Below are 12,401 nucleotides of genomic sequence, written 5' to 3'. Positions count from 1 at the left end.
ATTGATCTAGCAGCAGCAGATCGAGTTCCCCATAAAAGAGAGCCCTAAGCCGGGGGCTGCGAGGGGCAGTTGATCTGGGTTTTTACCATTGGAGGCGAGAGCAGGATCCGGCTGCCTGCACGCCAGGAAGTGCCAAAGCATAGCCCCAAGGGAGAGAGCTGATCTAGGCCCAGCCCTGTCCTCAGGTGGGTTCAAGAGGCTTATAACTCTAGCTTATTTAAATTCCATTCTGGCCATGACAGCAGCAGCTTTCTCGCCCAGGAATGTAGCGGGGGGAGCAGCTGGGGGCTTCCTGGCAAAGCGGCTGCCCCTGAGTGCCATGTCGGTTACCAGGGGCCCTTTGCCTGCTGCCTGACACCGATGGCTCCCCTCTGGCCTGGCTGCTGGGGTTTATGGGGTCTCCCCTGGCAGGGGGTGTGCTTCCATTAGGCATCCCAGCGCCGGCTCCGAGCCTGCGGGAGCCCGAGTCAGACACTGGGGGGCAGCAGGTGTCTAGGGGAAGGCAGGTTAGTGAGGGAAAGCAAGAGGTAGAGAAAGTCAGGGCTCCTGGGTTCTACTCCCAGATCTGGGAGTGGAGCCTAGTGGTTAGAGCAGGGGGCTGGGAATTAGGACGCCTGGGTTCTATCTCCAGTTCTAGGACAGAGCGTGGGTTAGTGGTTAGCACTGCAGGGACAGTGAATTAGTAGAACTTCTGGGTTCTATCCCAGGATCGAGGAGGAGGGGAGGTGGGGGATTAGCTCTCAGGACACCTGGGTTCTATTCTCATCTGTGCTGCTGATTTGCCTTGGGCAAGTCACTTTCTTGTTCTGTGCCTCAGTTTCCCCCTCTATACAATGGGGACACCAGTGCTCTCCACTCAGAGGTGGGGGGTTGAGGCTCTACCCTTTAAGGCTGGCACAGCGCTTTGAGCTGGAAGGAGCCGTGTAAGGGTAGGGTAATTATTATTGGTGTTTTACAGAGCTCACACGTGAAGTTCCCCCCTGTGGAGGGAGGTGGCCTGTTCTACTGGGAGCCTGAGGTCTAGATCCCAGACGTGCCTCCTGGACTTAGAATTGAGGAAGCAGAGTAGCAGACAATTCCTGGGTTTCTCAGTGGAGAGGCTATGTTACAAGAGGGAAACGGAAACATGCTCACCAAAATGGACGGAGACACACACACACAGAGGCACTAGCCAGCTCTCCAGGCTACGGCCTCAACCACAAAACCGGCCTTTCTGGCTAACTGCTGCATGCGTGACCTGCTTTACTCAGGTGAGTAACCTTCATTGAAGCCAGTGGGCTACATACGTGAGCAAAGCTGCACATGGGATCGAGTGGAATCAGGCACGAGGCTAGGCGTCAGGAGAGCTTAATTCGACTCCCAGCTCCGCCATTGACCTTGGGCAACTCACTTCCCTGCTCCGTGCCTCAGTTTCCCCTCCCACCGTTTGTATATTTAGCATCTGAGCTCTTTGGGGGCGGGATTTTCTCTCACTCTACGTGTGTGCAGCCCCTGGCACATTGGGGGCCCTGGTCTCAGTCCGGGTCTGTGCACCTTATGGCTGCAGGCCATGTGGAAAGGCCAGGGTCCATCCTCCCCAGGTGGGAGGCAGGTGTGGGGGTGGCCGCCTGCGAGCCGAGCTCAGGTGGGCTTGGCAGATCTCCCCTTACCTTGGGCCGGGTCTTTGGGGGCAGGATCCTCTAGGCTACAGATAGGCCCAGGTGATCCCCAGCTCTCGGGGGCATCCTGGGCCCGTTCCCCTGTGTCAGGAGGGTCAGAGACAACCCCTTGGTGCAGCTGGGGCTCTGGGAGCCCCGCCCGGGTGAGCGGGGCGGGACCTGCCTGGCTCAGGTGCGGGAGGAGGGAGGCACCTGCCTGTCCCTGGGTCACATGAGCGAGCGGGAAGGCGGAGCTGGCCAGATCGCAGCCCTGGGAGGGCGCGGACAGAGGGACCGGACCGGACCGGACCGGTGAGTGCGGGGAAGGGGCTTGGGGCTCTATGGGGCAGCCCCCACCCAGGGAGCAGGCAGGGCCGAAGAAACCACCCCCTGCCTCTTTAAGAGAGCCTGGACTCCCCCCCGCCCCCATCCCACTTAAAGCCAGGGGACTCCCCTGGGAGGAGGGGGAGCTGCTACCCAGGGAAGTGGGCATCTGCCCCCGCCCCCCCCACCGGCCACTTGGGATTTGGCTGCTAGTGCTGGTGGAGGCTGGTTCCCTCCCTCCACCTGTGCCTTGGGTCTGGCTTCTCTGATGCCACAGATCCGGGGGGGCAGATACCCCCTGCTATGGCTTATGTCTGGGGTTACTTACACCCACCCCCAGCCTAGGCCCACCGTGGCCTGGGGGCGGAGATCCAGGCCAGTTCCTGCCCCAGCCCAGGGCAAAGGCGGGGAGAGGCCTGAGAACCCAGGCGATCGGGTGCCTGGAGTTGATTCATGCTGGAGACAGGGCTTCCTGATCTCTCCGGGTGCTTCCTCCTTTGGGGGAGCCTCCCCCGCACTGCGCTTCTGGGAGTAGCCCTGGCTGGGGAGGGGGTTGCTCTGGGCGGGCGGGCGGGCGGGCGGGGGGGGGCGCAGAAGCAGGGTTAATGAGCTCTGGGTGACTTTCACTGGGTTAGCGCTTAATCAGCTGGGTTAAAAATTGACCAGCGAGGCCCGGCTGGGCTGGGACCCACAGAGGGAGTCTATATGGGGGGACCCAGGGACACTCCTGTTTCTTTAAAACCATCTCCCTGCCCTGAGATGGACCCAGCAGGGCCTTGCATGGGGGGGAGCAGGAGTGGGCTAGGGTGGGGGGCCATCACTAGCCCCAAGTGGCTCGCCACCTGGCTGTAGGGTCTCGGGGGCTGGGTGGGATGGAGATTTGCCCTTCGGGGTGGGGGTCTGGTGGCTCCTGCTGCTGCTGCGGGTCAGAAATAAGGTCTGTGATCTGTGACCTGGGCTCATGCTTAGGGGGCCAGGAGTCTGGCTGGGGCCTGAATGACAGGGGGGGCATGTGTAAGTCCTGGGCTGAGCTCATGGCACATGGCTTATGCCTGCCCCCCCCCCAGCACCCTTTGTGCACCCTCCTAGCCCCTTCTATTTCAGACTCTCCTCGCTATCCCCCCCTTCATGGCAGTGGCTCTGTGTCTCCCCACCTTCACTTTTCCCCATCCCTTGGTCCCCCATTCTGCCCCACGCCCCCTATTCCCCTTCCCCCAAACCAGGGTCCCCTCTTCCCAAGGGGGTGCTGTGAGCCCCCCTATTCCGCTTTCCCCCAGGCCAGGGGTTCTGTGTGCCCCCATTGCCCCGCTGCATACCAAGGTCCCCCAACAGGCCCTTCCTCCCTCTCTGCACACGTCCCGGACTCTCAATAGAAAGGTGGGTCGTGCCCCAAATGAGTGGCCACACCAGAAAAATTTGGTGCGGTAGCCCCCTCGTGGCCGGCTACTACAGGGCTGGGACATGCACCCCATGTTCACTTGCACAGCTGTTCATCCCCCTGGCCGGGAGGAGGTGGCTGCTCGCACCAGGCGGGACTCCTCCCTGGGAGCTCTGTGCCTGGTGGATTTTACCTTATTATCTGGGTTCCTCTAGCACCCCCCCCCCAAGGTGAGCAGGGCTCTGGTGTGTTGGGTGTGGCGGAGACACGGTCTCTTGTAAGCTCTGTGGGGATAGGGAATTGAAATAGACGAGGAAAACAAAGGGTTTTCACAGGGCAGCGGGGGAAACTGAGGCACAGAGTGGAAGAGTGGCTGGCTCAGGAAGTTGGGCAGAACTGGGAGTGGATCCCGAGTCTGACTCACGGGCCCTGTGTCTTAGCCACTAAAACCACGTTCCCTAAGCAAGGGTGTGCGAACTCCTGGGTTCTACTCCCAGTTCTGCCAGTGACTCGCTGTGTGGACTTCTGGTTTCTGTGCCTGGCCGTGCAGTGGCCCAGCACTCTGCCTCTCTCTCGCCTCGGCAAGTCCCTTCCCTGCTTGGTGCCTCAGTTTCCCCATCTGTAACACTCTCCGTCCTCCCCGGGGCGCTGTGAGGCTGGATTCGGCCAAGGTCTGCGCAGTGCTTTGGTACCCTGGTTGCTTGCATGGAAGATGCAGCAGCAACTCAAATGTGAGCTAGGATGAGGAGCTGCTGAGAGCAGCAGGGATGGGGAAAGGGTCCCTTCTGTGGAGAAGGCTTCCCTGAGCAGGGGCCCTGGCAGGTTTGCTACCCTCCACCCTGCCCTCTCGAGCTTTGCCCTGCCTAAGCTGGGGAGCCCTGGGTGACAGGAACCGCCTAGGGCCGGAAATCCTCCTCCTGATGAAGACATTTGCATCTCCAAAGGGCTGGATCACTAGAATTGAATGGATCCAACTGCTGGGAAACTTCATTCCACACACCAAGGAGGCTTCTTCTACCCTCCTCCCTTCTCCCCCCCTGCCAGGGGCTCTGTGTGCCCCATTTCAGGGTCCCGCATTGCCCCCAGCCCCCTATCCCCACCCCCTGCCAGGGGCTCTGTGTTCCCCATTCCTCCTTCCCCGCCATTATCTCTTGCACTTTCTTTTTGTGCCTTCAGCTGGTTCTTCGATCTGGAGCTGATTCAGCCCTGATCAAAGCTCAGGGATCTACCCACCAGATGTTGGGGACTCCACGTGTCCCCTGTTCCCTACCCCCCCTTCAGTTTTTCTGATCAGCCCCCCAAATCAACAGGGAGCTGCCCTGAAATATCCCTGGAAGTTTGGAATCGATCGGACCGGGCATTGCAAAGTTATTGCCTTGCGGACAATGCAGAAGCGCCACCAAGTAGATCCTTTGGACTCCTGAGCTTGGCCACGAATGGGTGGGATGTGTGGCTTTCTAGATACTTTGCACGGCCCCCGTCTCGCTACGATCCAGGGTCTTCACAAGCTTTCATAGATCCCCTTAGCCTCATGATCCCCCCCCCCCCCTTTATTAGTCGATCAATACAAAACCCGGCACTCCACTCGCTGTCCGTGCGTGTGACGTGATTGTTCTGGGGTGCCACAGCTGCCCCGTTCCAGAATTTCTGGGAATGTTCTAAGCACCCCGATTGATGCGGGGGGGGGACTGGAAAAGGCAGATTCCGCCAGTGGGAGAGAGGGGAACATCCGTGCCGAGTGCCCAGTTGCTGCCACAGGTGGAGGAATTCGGTAGCTGGTCCTTGACAGCAGCTGTGTGCGCTCTCGTTGGGTGGGCAGCTCAGCCTGGGTCCGCAGCCCTCTACTTTATCTCGGCAGGGTCTGACCGAGAATGAGGCGGGATCCCCAGCGGGCGAGGTGCTGGACAAAGACAGAATAAGAGACAGTCCCTTCCCCCGAAGCGCTTGTCTAAACAGACTCTCCCCACCCCTGCTGAGAGACAGGGCGGTCTCGTTTTCTCTTATTGTACAGATGGGGAAACTGAGGCACAGAGCGGGGCAGTGATTTGCCCAGAGGGTCAGAGCTGGGAATAGAGCCCAGGGCTCTGTCTGCTAGGCTGACACAGTGATGTCTCTGCTTCCAGCTGCATTGGGGCTGGATCCTATCCTGGAGGCAGGCCCATGAGGAGCAGCGTCACGCTTGCCTAGCACGGTGCTGAGGCCTGCTTCAGCTGAGACCTAGGCTTGCAGACAGAGCCTTGGGTTGGGACTCAGGACATCTGGGTTCTAGGCCCAGCTCTGCCTGCTGGGCAAGTCACTTCCCTGCTCTGCTGTGCCTCAGTTTCCCCATCTGTAGCATGAGGGGAATGATTGTGACCTCCCGGGTAAAGCACTTTGGGACTGGCTGGATAAGAGCCTAGAATTATTTCTGCACATGCCCGGTTCCGTTCTCTCTGACTCCAGCTCCTGGCGCTCTGTCCGAACTTAACCCGTTAGTGACTTGAGTACAACCCCGCCCCCTGCCAGAGGGGCTGTGGGCACCAGGAACTGGCTGAGAGAAACCCTGAGCAATGGAGCTCAGTCTGGGGAGGATCCCAGCCACCCTGGGAGCCCCAGGTGCGCGCGGAAACAAACCAACCAACCTCCACAAGAGGTTGTAAATGCCGGGGGGGGGGGGGAGCTCCAGAATCCCTTGCTCAAACGACCCCAAATTTGGACCACAGACCCCACCCCGCTCCCCCATGAGGGGCAGCACATTTCATACCAATCCAAGGAAGTGGTCGGATTGTAGAGCGCCGGGAAGAGCCGACCTGATGGAGGGGTAGGCTGGGTGGTCTGGGGGTCTAATGGATGCAGAACTGGGGGAGGGTATCACTGAGGTGACAGGGGGTTTACTAGTGACTCTGACCCCTTTCTCTCTGTCCCTTTCTCAGGTGGTGAAACCCTGGGAGCTGCCAGTTCCTTGTCATCCCCATCTCCAAGGGCCCCCCAACGGGCTGAGGACCCTGGGAAGCAGGAGACTGTGTTACCGTTGCACCATCAGGATTGTGATCCCTCCAGGGAGAGGGGGAGTGACCCCATGTCCTCCCCTCCCTCCCAGACACCTGGGGGAGCGATGGCGGGCTGCAGTCACCCCTTGCTCCTGGCCGTGGCCCTGCAGTCCCTGTTACAGCTGGCCCTGGGCCAAGGTAGGTGGTGGGTTGTTAAGTACATCGGCTTCCACACCGGGGTGGGAGGGGGGCTGGGAGCCAGGACTCTTGGGTTCTATCTGCAGCTTTGGGTGGGGAGTGGGGTCTAGTGGTTAAACCGCCTGGAGTTCTCTTAACTCCACCACTGATTCAGCAAGTGATTTGCCCCCCCCCCCACATGCTCACCCCTTCCCCTTTGTGGTGGTAGGGACAGCGATCTTATCCTGCTGCTCCAACGGCCCACGACCAGAAGGAGAATCCCCTCTCCCTATAGGCAGTATAGGCCCTATGACATACATTCAAGCAGTTCTGATTCCATGCAGCAGAGGGCAGCGGTGCCCCCAAACACTGCAAGAAAGTGGATAATGGCAGGAGGCTGCAGCTTAGCTTGCCTAAAGTTGCTGCTGTCATTAGTCTGGGCAGTCGGAAGGGGGGACTTCGTGGCTTTAGATTCTGGTCACCAGGGATGCGGATGCAGCTCCGGGGTCAACCCAGCATTGCCTGGGTCGGACCAAAACACAAAGCATTGACCCTCTTGTGTGTTTTCCAGCACATGGGTGATGGGCACAGTTAATCGGCTGCCATGTCCTACCCCAGAGGTGGCTGCATTTCAGCATTGGCTGAGCGATCCCTGCGCACTGCTGCTGCGTGGCTATTAGCCAGCTGCCCTGTTCTACCCCAGAGGTGGCTGCATTTCTGTGGTAGGAAGAATGATCCCTGCATGGAATCGTAGGGAGGTTGGGAGGGGGGTGTCACCCTTTGACATGCAAGGCCCGAATTGGCAGGTTTGATTATTTTTTTCCCCCTCCTTGCTTCCATAACATCTTCCACTGGTGTTATTACATGGGAGAAGGAACATACAGTACCCCACAGGGTGGGGTCCTGCTCCAGGACCGGGGCTCTGAGCTGCTACCGTAATACACCTAATAAATAATGTACGGCACCCACCACAGTGGGCTACCGTAATCTATATAATGGAGTTGATGCTGAAGCAAGGGACTAGATTTTTAATGTGGCCAGCATACAACGCCCCCCACCCTCGCCCTCCGGCAGCTTCCCAGGGCAGATCCTGTGGCTCTCAATCCCCACACGGGGCCATTGCTGCTGCCCCCCTCCCCCACTCCAGGGCAAACCGCAGGTGCGTTTGTGGAAGGCCCCTTCTCCGTTATGGCTTGATCCCGGGCCCCGCGCCAGCCCTGGCGGAGAGCCGGGGGAGCGGGCGAGGTGGGGCAGTGTGGTTTCAGCTGTCCAGGCGCTGGGTTTCGGAGCCTGACACAGGTGGATCCGCACCTTGGAGGGGGTGGGGGGAGGGAGAGGCTGGAACGGGGGGGGGGGGGGGTGAGTCACCTCTGTTGGGGGAATGTCCCTGGGACTGGCTGATCTCTGAGCACCCCGCCCGCCCCGTGTGTGTCTGTTTACAGGTGAAAAGAAAAGGAGGACTTGTGGCACCTTAGAGACTAACAAATTTATTAGAGCATAAGCTTTCCTGAGCTACAGCTCACTTCATCGGATGAGTCACCTACAAGAGTTTAAAGATCCCAAACAAACAGTTTCAACCACCCCCACCCAAAAAAACCAAAACCAAAACAAACAAACCACCACCACCAACCATGTAACTTACTGCTCTGGGCAAAGTGGGGGAGGGTCCAAGTTCCTTGTCAAGAAAGGACTCAAGCTGCACAGGGCTAGTAATAGAGCGGGGGGTGGGGGGGGGGGCGGGCTGGGAACCAGGACTCCTGGGTTCCATTCCTAACTCTGGTAGGATCTAGGGCTTGGGGTGGTGGTGGTGGTTAGGAGTAGGGGCTGCTGGATTCTCAGCCCTGGGAGGGGAGTGGTTAGAGCAAGAAGGGATTGGGAGCCAGGACTCCTGGGTTCTATCCCCAGCTCTGGGAGGGGAGTGGGATTTAGAAGGGGGGTGCTGGGAGCCAGGACTCCTGGGTTCTATCCCCAGCTCCGCCATTGGCTAGCAAAGCTGGGGGTGGGGGGGACTTGGGACCAGCCTTGTGCGGGGCCAGTCCTGTGCATACCAGGGCCCCTCCTCCTGCTGGATCCCAGAGCTCTGAGTCGCACCCTGGTCCTGGGAAAGACTCCGGCCCCTCCCAGCTGCCTGTTCCGGCCTGACCTGCTCTCTAGGTTGCAATGCACAAGGGCCCTGGAGCTGGGAGCATGGGCTGAAGGCCAGTCTGGGGACTGGGCAGGGCGGAGAGGGGCACCCTGGGAGTTGTAGTTCCCTTCCTGTGTAATGACGGGGGAGGGGAAGGGAGCGGCTGGCCTGGCTTGGAGAATAGCGGGTTGCTTATAGACCGGAGGCAGAGTCCCGGGCCCTGGGAGGCTGGATGGCGCATGGGGGAAGCGGATCTGGGATTGCGGGGATGAGCCAGGGGTACGGTCGAGTGGTGTCCTCTACGTTGGGCTGGGAGTAGGTCTAGTGGTTAGAGCTGGGAATCGGGGCTTCTGGGTTCTGTCCCCTGGGGATGGGTGGTTAGGGCAGGGAGGGCTGGCAGTCAGGACACCTGGGTTCTGTCCCCAGCTCTGGGAGGGGTGTGTGGGGGGGTCTAGTGGTTAGAGTGATGGGGGGCTGGCTTGTGTGCACTGCTGCCCCCTGCTGGGCAGGGAATACCATCCCGGGTCCCCAGGTGGCTGAGTGGGCTGGTGGTTGATGGGTTTCTCTGGCTGACCTGAGCTCTTGGGGGACAGCGTTGGGCCAGGTTGCTGTCGGGCTGGCGGAGACCTTCAGGCAAACCGCCGTCTCTGCTGGAAGTGATACTGTCTGCTTGGTGAAGGGCCCACAGAATCAGAAGCCCCCCGGGGTGGTGCTAGGGGGGGCGCTGTGCTGCAGGGAGCGGGCTAGGGGGCGCTGTCAGTGCTACCCCAGTGTCCCACTGTGGCACTAGGAGGCGCTGTGTTACAGGGAGCAGGGATTGGGCTCAGTAGGGGGCGCTGTCCCATTGAGGTCATTATAGGTCACTCCATATGGCACTTTTCTAAGAATTGGGGTGGTGGTAATTTAGGGGGGAACGTGACAGCTCACTTGGATGACCCCAGGCTGCTGCTTCCTTAAATAACCCTCCCCCTGAACTGGTGCACTTGAAACTGGGAATCTCTTTCACTTCCTGTCCTAAACTGTTGCCTTGCTCTGCAGTGGCTCACCAGCTGCCATCCCAGAGGTGGCTGCATGTTGGTGCTGGTGCCTGCATAGCATCAGTGCCGTGGTTGAGCTCTCCGAGCGCTGGGGGGTGGGCTCCAGCAGATGCCTCCTAACATCAAAGCCTCCTATTGCACCCCCTTGCCATACCCCTCCACCCGCTAAGCTCCGTTCTCTTTATCCCTCTTTTAAATCAAGCCACAAATGGGAGCACCGCGACACCCACACCCGCATCGGGGCTCACGGTAAGTAGGTGTGGTGGGGCGGATCAGGTGTGTGTGTGTGTGTGTGTGTGTGTGTGGTGGGGGGGGTGCTTATCCCAGCATGCACTGCGGAGAGAGACTTGATTGGAACTGGACTGGAAGCTTGGAGATACTGTACAGTGTGTGTGGGGGGGAGGGTCCAATTTGGGAAGGGGGGGATCTGGGGCCAGGAGGCCTAGCTCCCCACCTCTGCTTACCACCTCCTCTGGGGAACCCCCTTCTTTACCTCCCACATTCCTGGTTTGCTCCTGGTGTAACCCCCCCCAGCTCCAACCCTGCCCCTAGTCGAATGCCCGGCTCCATTGTGCATGCAGCGGTCTTCCCTCTGTGCAAGAGTGTTCTCCTCTACATCAGCCTCCCACTCCCATTACTAACACAGCCCCCCCGGCACCTCTCTGCCCCCCACAGGGAGCTGGGCAGGGCATGATTCTGGTTCTTTGTCTCTCCCCCCCCCCCCCCGGCAGGAGTCGGAGCGGCTGGCAGCCATCATTGTCCCCTCCCTGGTCGGGGGTCTCCTGATTATTGGACTTGTGATCTTTGGGGCGCTCAAGGTGCGGGAGAGGCGGCAGACGGAGGGCACCTACCGGCCCAGCAACGAGGAGCAGGTGGGTGCTCGGGTGGTGACGAACGCTAACCTCCAACTGCCCCCCGAGGAGCGGCTGATCTGACCCCGGCGGAGGGGGAGGGGGGAGTCACACACGCACCCCCTTCCCGGACTGGCAGACTTTGTCCCGACTGGATACTGCAGTTCCAGAGCCGGCCGCACACTTGGGGGAGGCTCCTTGCTCTCTGCTGGCCGGAAGGAGCCGACGTTTTCGTCGCTGGATGCAGGATTTCCAGCTGCGCCCCCCTGCTGCGGGTGGGGGGCGGGGTGCCACCCAGCCACGGGGCAGCTCACCCACGGCCGCTCCACAACATCGCCTCCTGGTGGCAGAATCGGTGGGAGCCTCTGCTGCTGGGCTGGAATATTGGCAGAGCGCTCAACCTCGTGCCTGTTTCCACCTGGCTGGATTACTTGATCCTCCCCCCGTCTGCATCTCACACTTGTCTGTGACCTCCCCTACCTCTGTCTGTTCTGGGGCAGGCTGCAGGGGGTTGTGTTTAAGCTGCCCAGCTCACCAAGCCAGCCTCAGCTTGCAGATGGGGAGTGACTCTGGGCTGGGGAAAGCGAGGCTGGCCCGGCAGCGAAGGAAGGGGAAGCTGTAAACCCCTGCTCTAGCCTCCGGGGAAGGTATTGGCCTTAACCGTCATGCCTCAGTTTCCCCATCTATCACCCCCCACCATCCTCCCACTCACCCTGGTGCTCTTATGGTTACAAAACCTGCAGCCTTGTTGGATGCATGTGGAAGGTGCCACATCACTCCGGAGTGGCTGGTGAATGCACAGGATAATAGCCTCCTGCCGCTGTCGGCTGATGGAGCTGCTCCTTGGGCTGGGCTGGGGGGCTGAAGGTACTGGACTGAAACCTGGGCCGCTGATGGGGTCATTTCTCGTGGTGGGGGGGAGGCGTGAAATAATTAAATTAAGCAACTCGGCAGCTTCCTTTGCTGTCCTGCCTAGGGGGAATGGGACCAAACTGCACCCAACTTACCGGTCCAGTCTCTTTGTCCTCTGGGACGGCTGTGTTTTGTCCCTCCCTTAAACCAAGACTTGCTGGGAGTCTTTTTCCCTATGTGCAGCATCCCCCCCTCCGCCCCCCGGAGCAGGTGTCAGTGGCTTTTCTCCCAAGCCGCAGTGTCCCACAGCACAACCCCGCCCCATTGCTGCTCCCCCAGCCAGCACCTGGGCCAAGGTCATTTCCCTGCATGGGGCAGCCTGGGGCAAAGCATCCAGGTGCCCCCTCCTCGGCGAGGCTGGAGCAGGAGCAACCATCCCCCTGCCTGAGGCTTCCATACCCAGCTGCAGTAGAAGCAGCTTGTGGGCTGATTTCCTCGCCCCATTAGTCACTTGTACCAGCCACGGTTCCTGAGCCTCTGACGTGGCCTCTAGGTTTGTGGATCTTTAACTCCAAGAGCTTTTCTCCCACCAGTGCCTTGACCATTTGAGATATGCGGAACACGCACAATCCATAGGTTTTAAATAGGCCAGCCCATGGTGCTGGCTCTGCCTTTATGCCACCCGTGGGTTGTTCTTATGAACGTCTCAGCTTCTCTTGACTCTAACTTTGATATAGTGGCAGCAAGTTCCCCAGGCTTCCAAGGGAGGAAGATGCGGAGGGAGCTGTTTGCCCAGCTGGCCATCCAGCATCGGGGGTTGCTAGGAACCCAGTTCCCCAGCCAACTGCTTGGGTCATCTTTACAGCCCCTGGTCGATGCTTCCTCGCTGTAGCCCGTGTCTTGGATCTGTCCCCGGGCGCCTCCGTGGCATGCTAACCTTGCTCAGTGGCTGGCTGAAAGCTTCCCTGCTCCCACAGCTGTCACCTGGTGCTGCACGTTCTCCGCTCAGTCACCTCTTCTCTCCTTTCAGTCCTCCCGGCAAGACCCGAAA

General features: G+C 59.8%; 1 protein-coding gene across 3 annotated transcripts; it reads left to right on the top strand.

Annotated features, from left to right (window-relative positions):
- Positions 1–894: 894 nt before the first annotated feature.
- Positions 895–12,358, top strand: CRB3 (crumbs cell polarity complex component 3). 3 transcript variants are annotated; one of them, XM_038379215.2, is made up of 4 exons: positions 895–1,250; positions 6,252–6,506; positions 9,850–9,896; positions 10,379–12,358. In XM_038379215.2, the coding sequence occupies exons 1-4, from the start codon at positions 1,229–1,231 to the stop codon at positions 10,580–10,582; spliced, it is 528 nt and encodes a 175-aa protein (XP_038235143.1). In that variant the 5' UTR covers positions 895–1,228; the 3' UTR covers positions 10,583–12,358. The 3 variants fall into 3 exon arrangements, with proteins under 3 accessions (XP_038235143.1, XP_043362814.1, XP_038235146.1); XM_043506879.1 differs by lacking the exon at positions 895–1,250 and adding an exon at positions 1,809–1,939; XM_038379218.2 differs by lacking the exon at positions 895–1,250 and adding an exon at positions 1,817–1,944.
- The last annotated feature ends 43 nt before the right edge of the window (positions 12,359–12,401 follow it).

Source organism: Dermochelys coriacea, chromosome 20 (assembly GCF_009764565.3).
Source record: "Dermochelys coriacea isolate rDerCor1 chromosome 20, rDerCor1.pri.v4, whole genome shotgun sequence".
In the NCBI taxonomy this organism is placed as follows: Eukaryota; Metazoa; Chordata; order Testudines; family Dermochelyidae; genus Dermochelys; species Dermochelys coriacea.
This window is presented reverse-complemented; position numbering and strand designations above follow the sequence as displayed.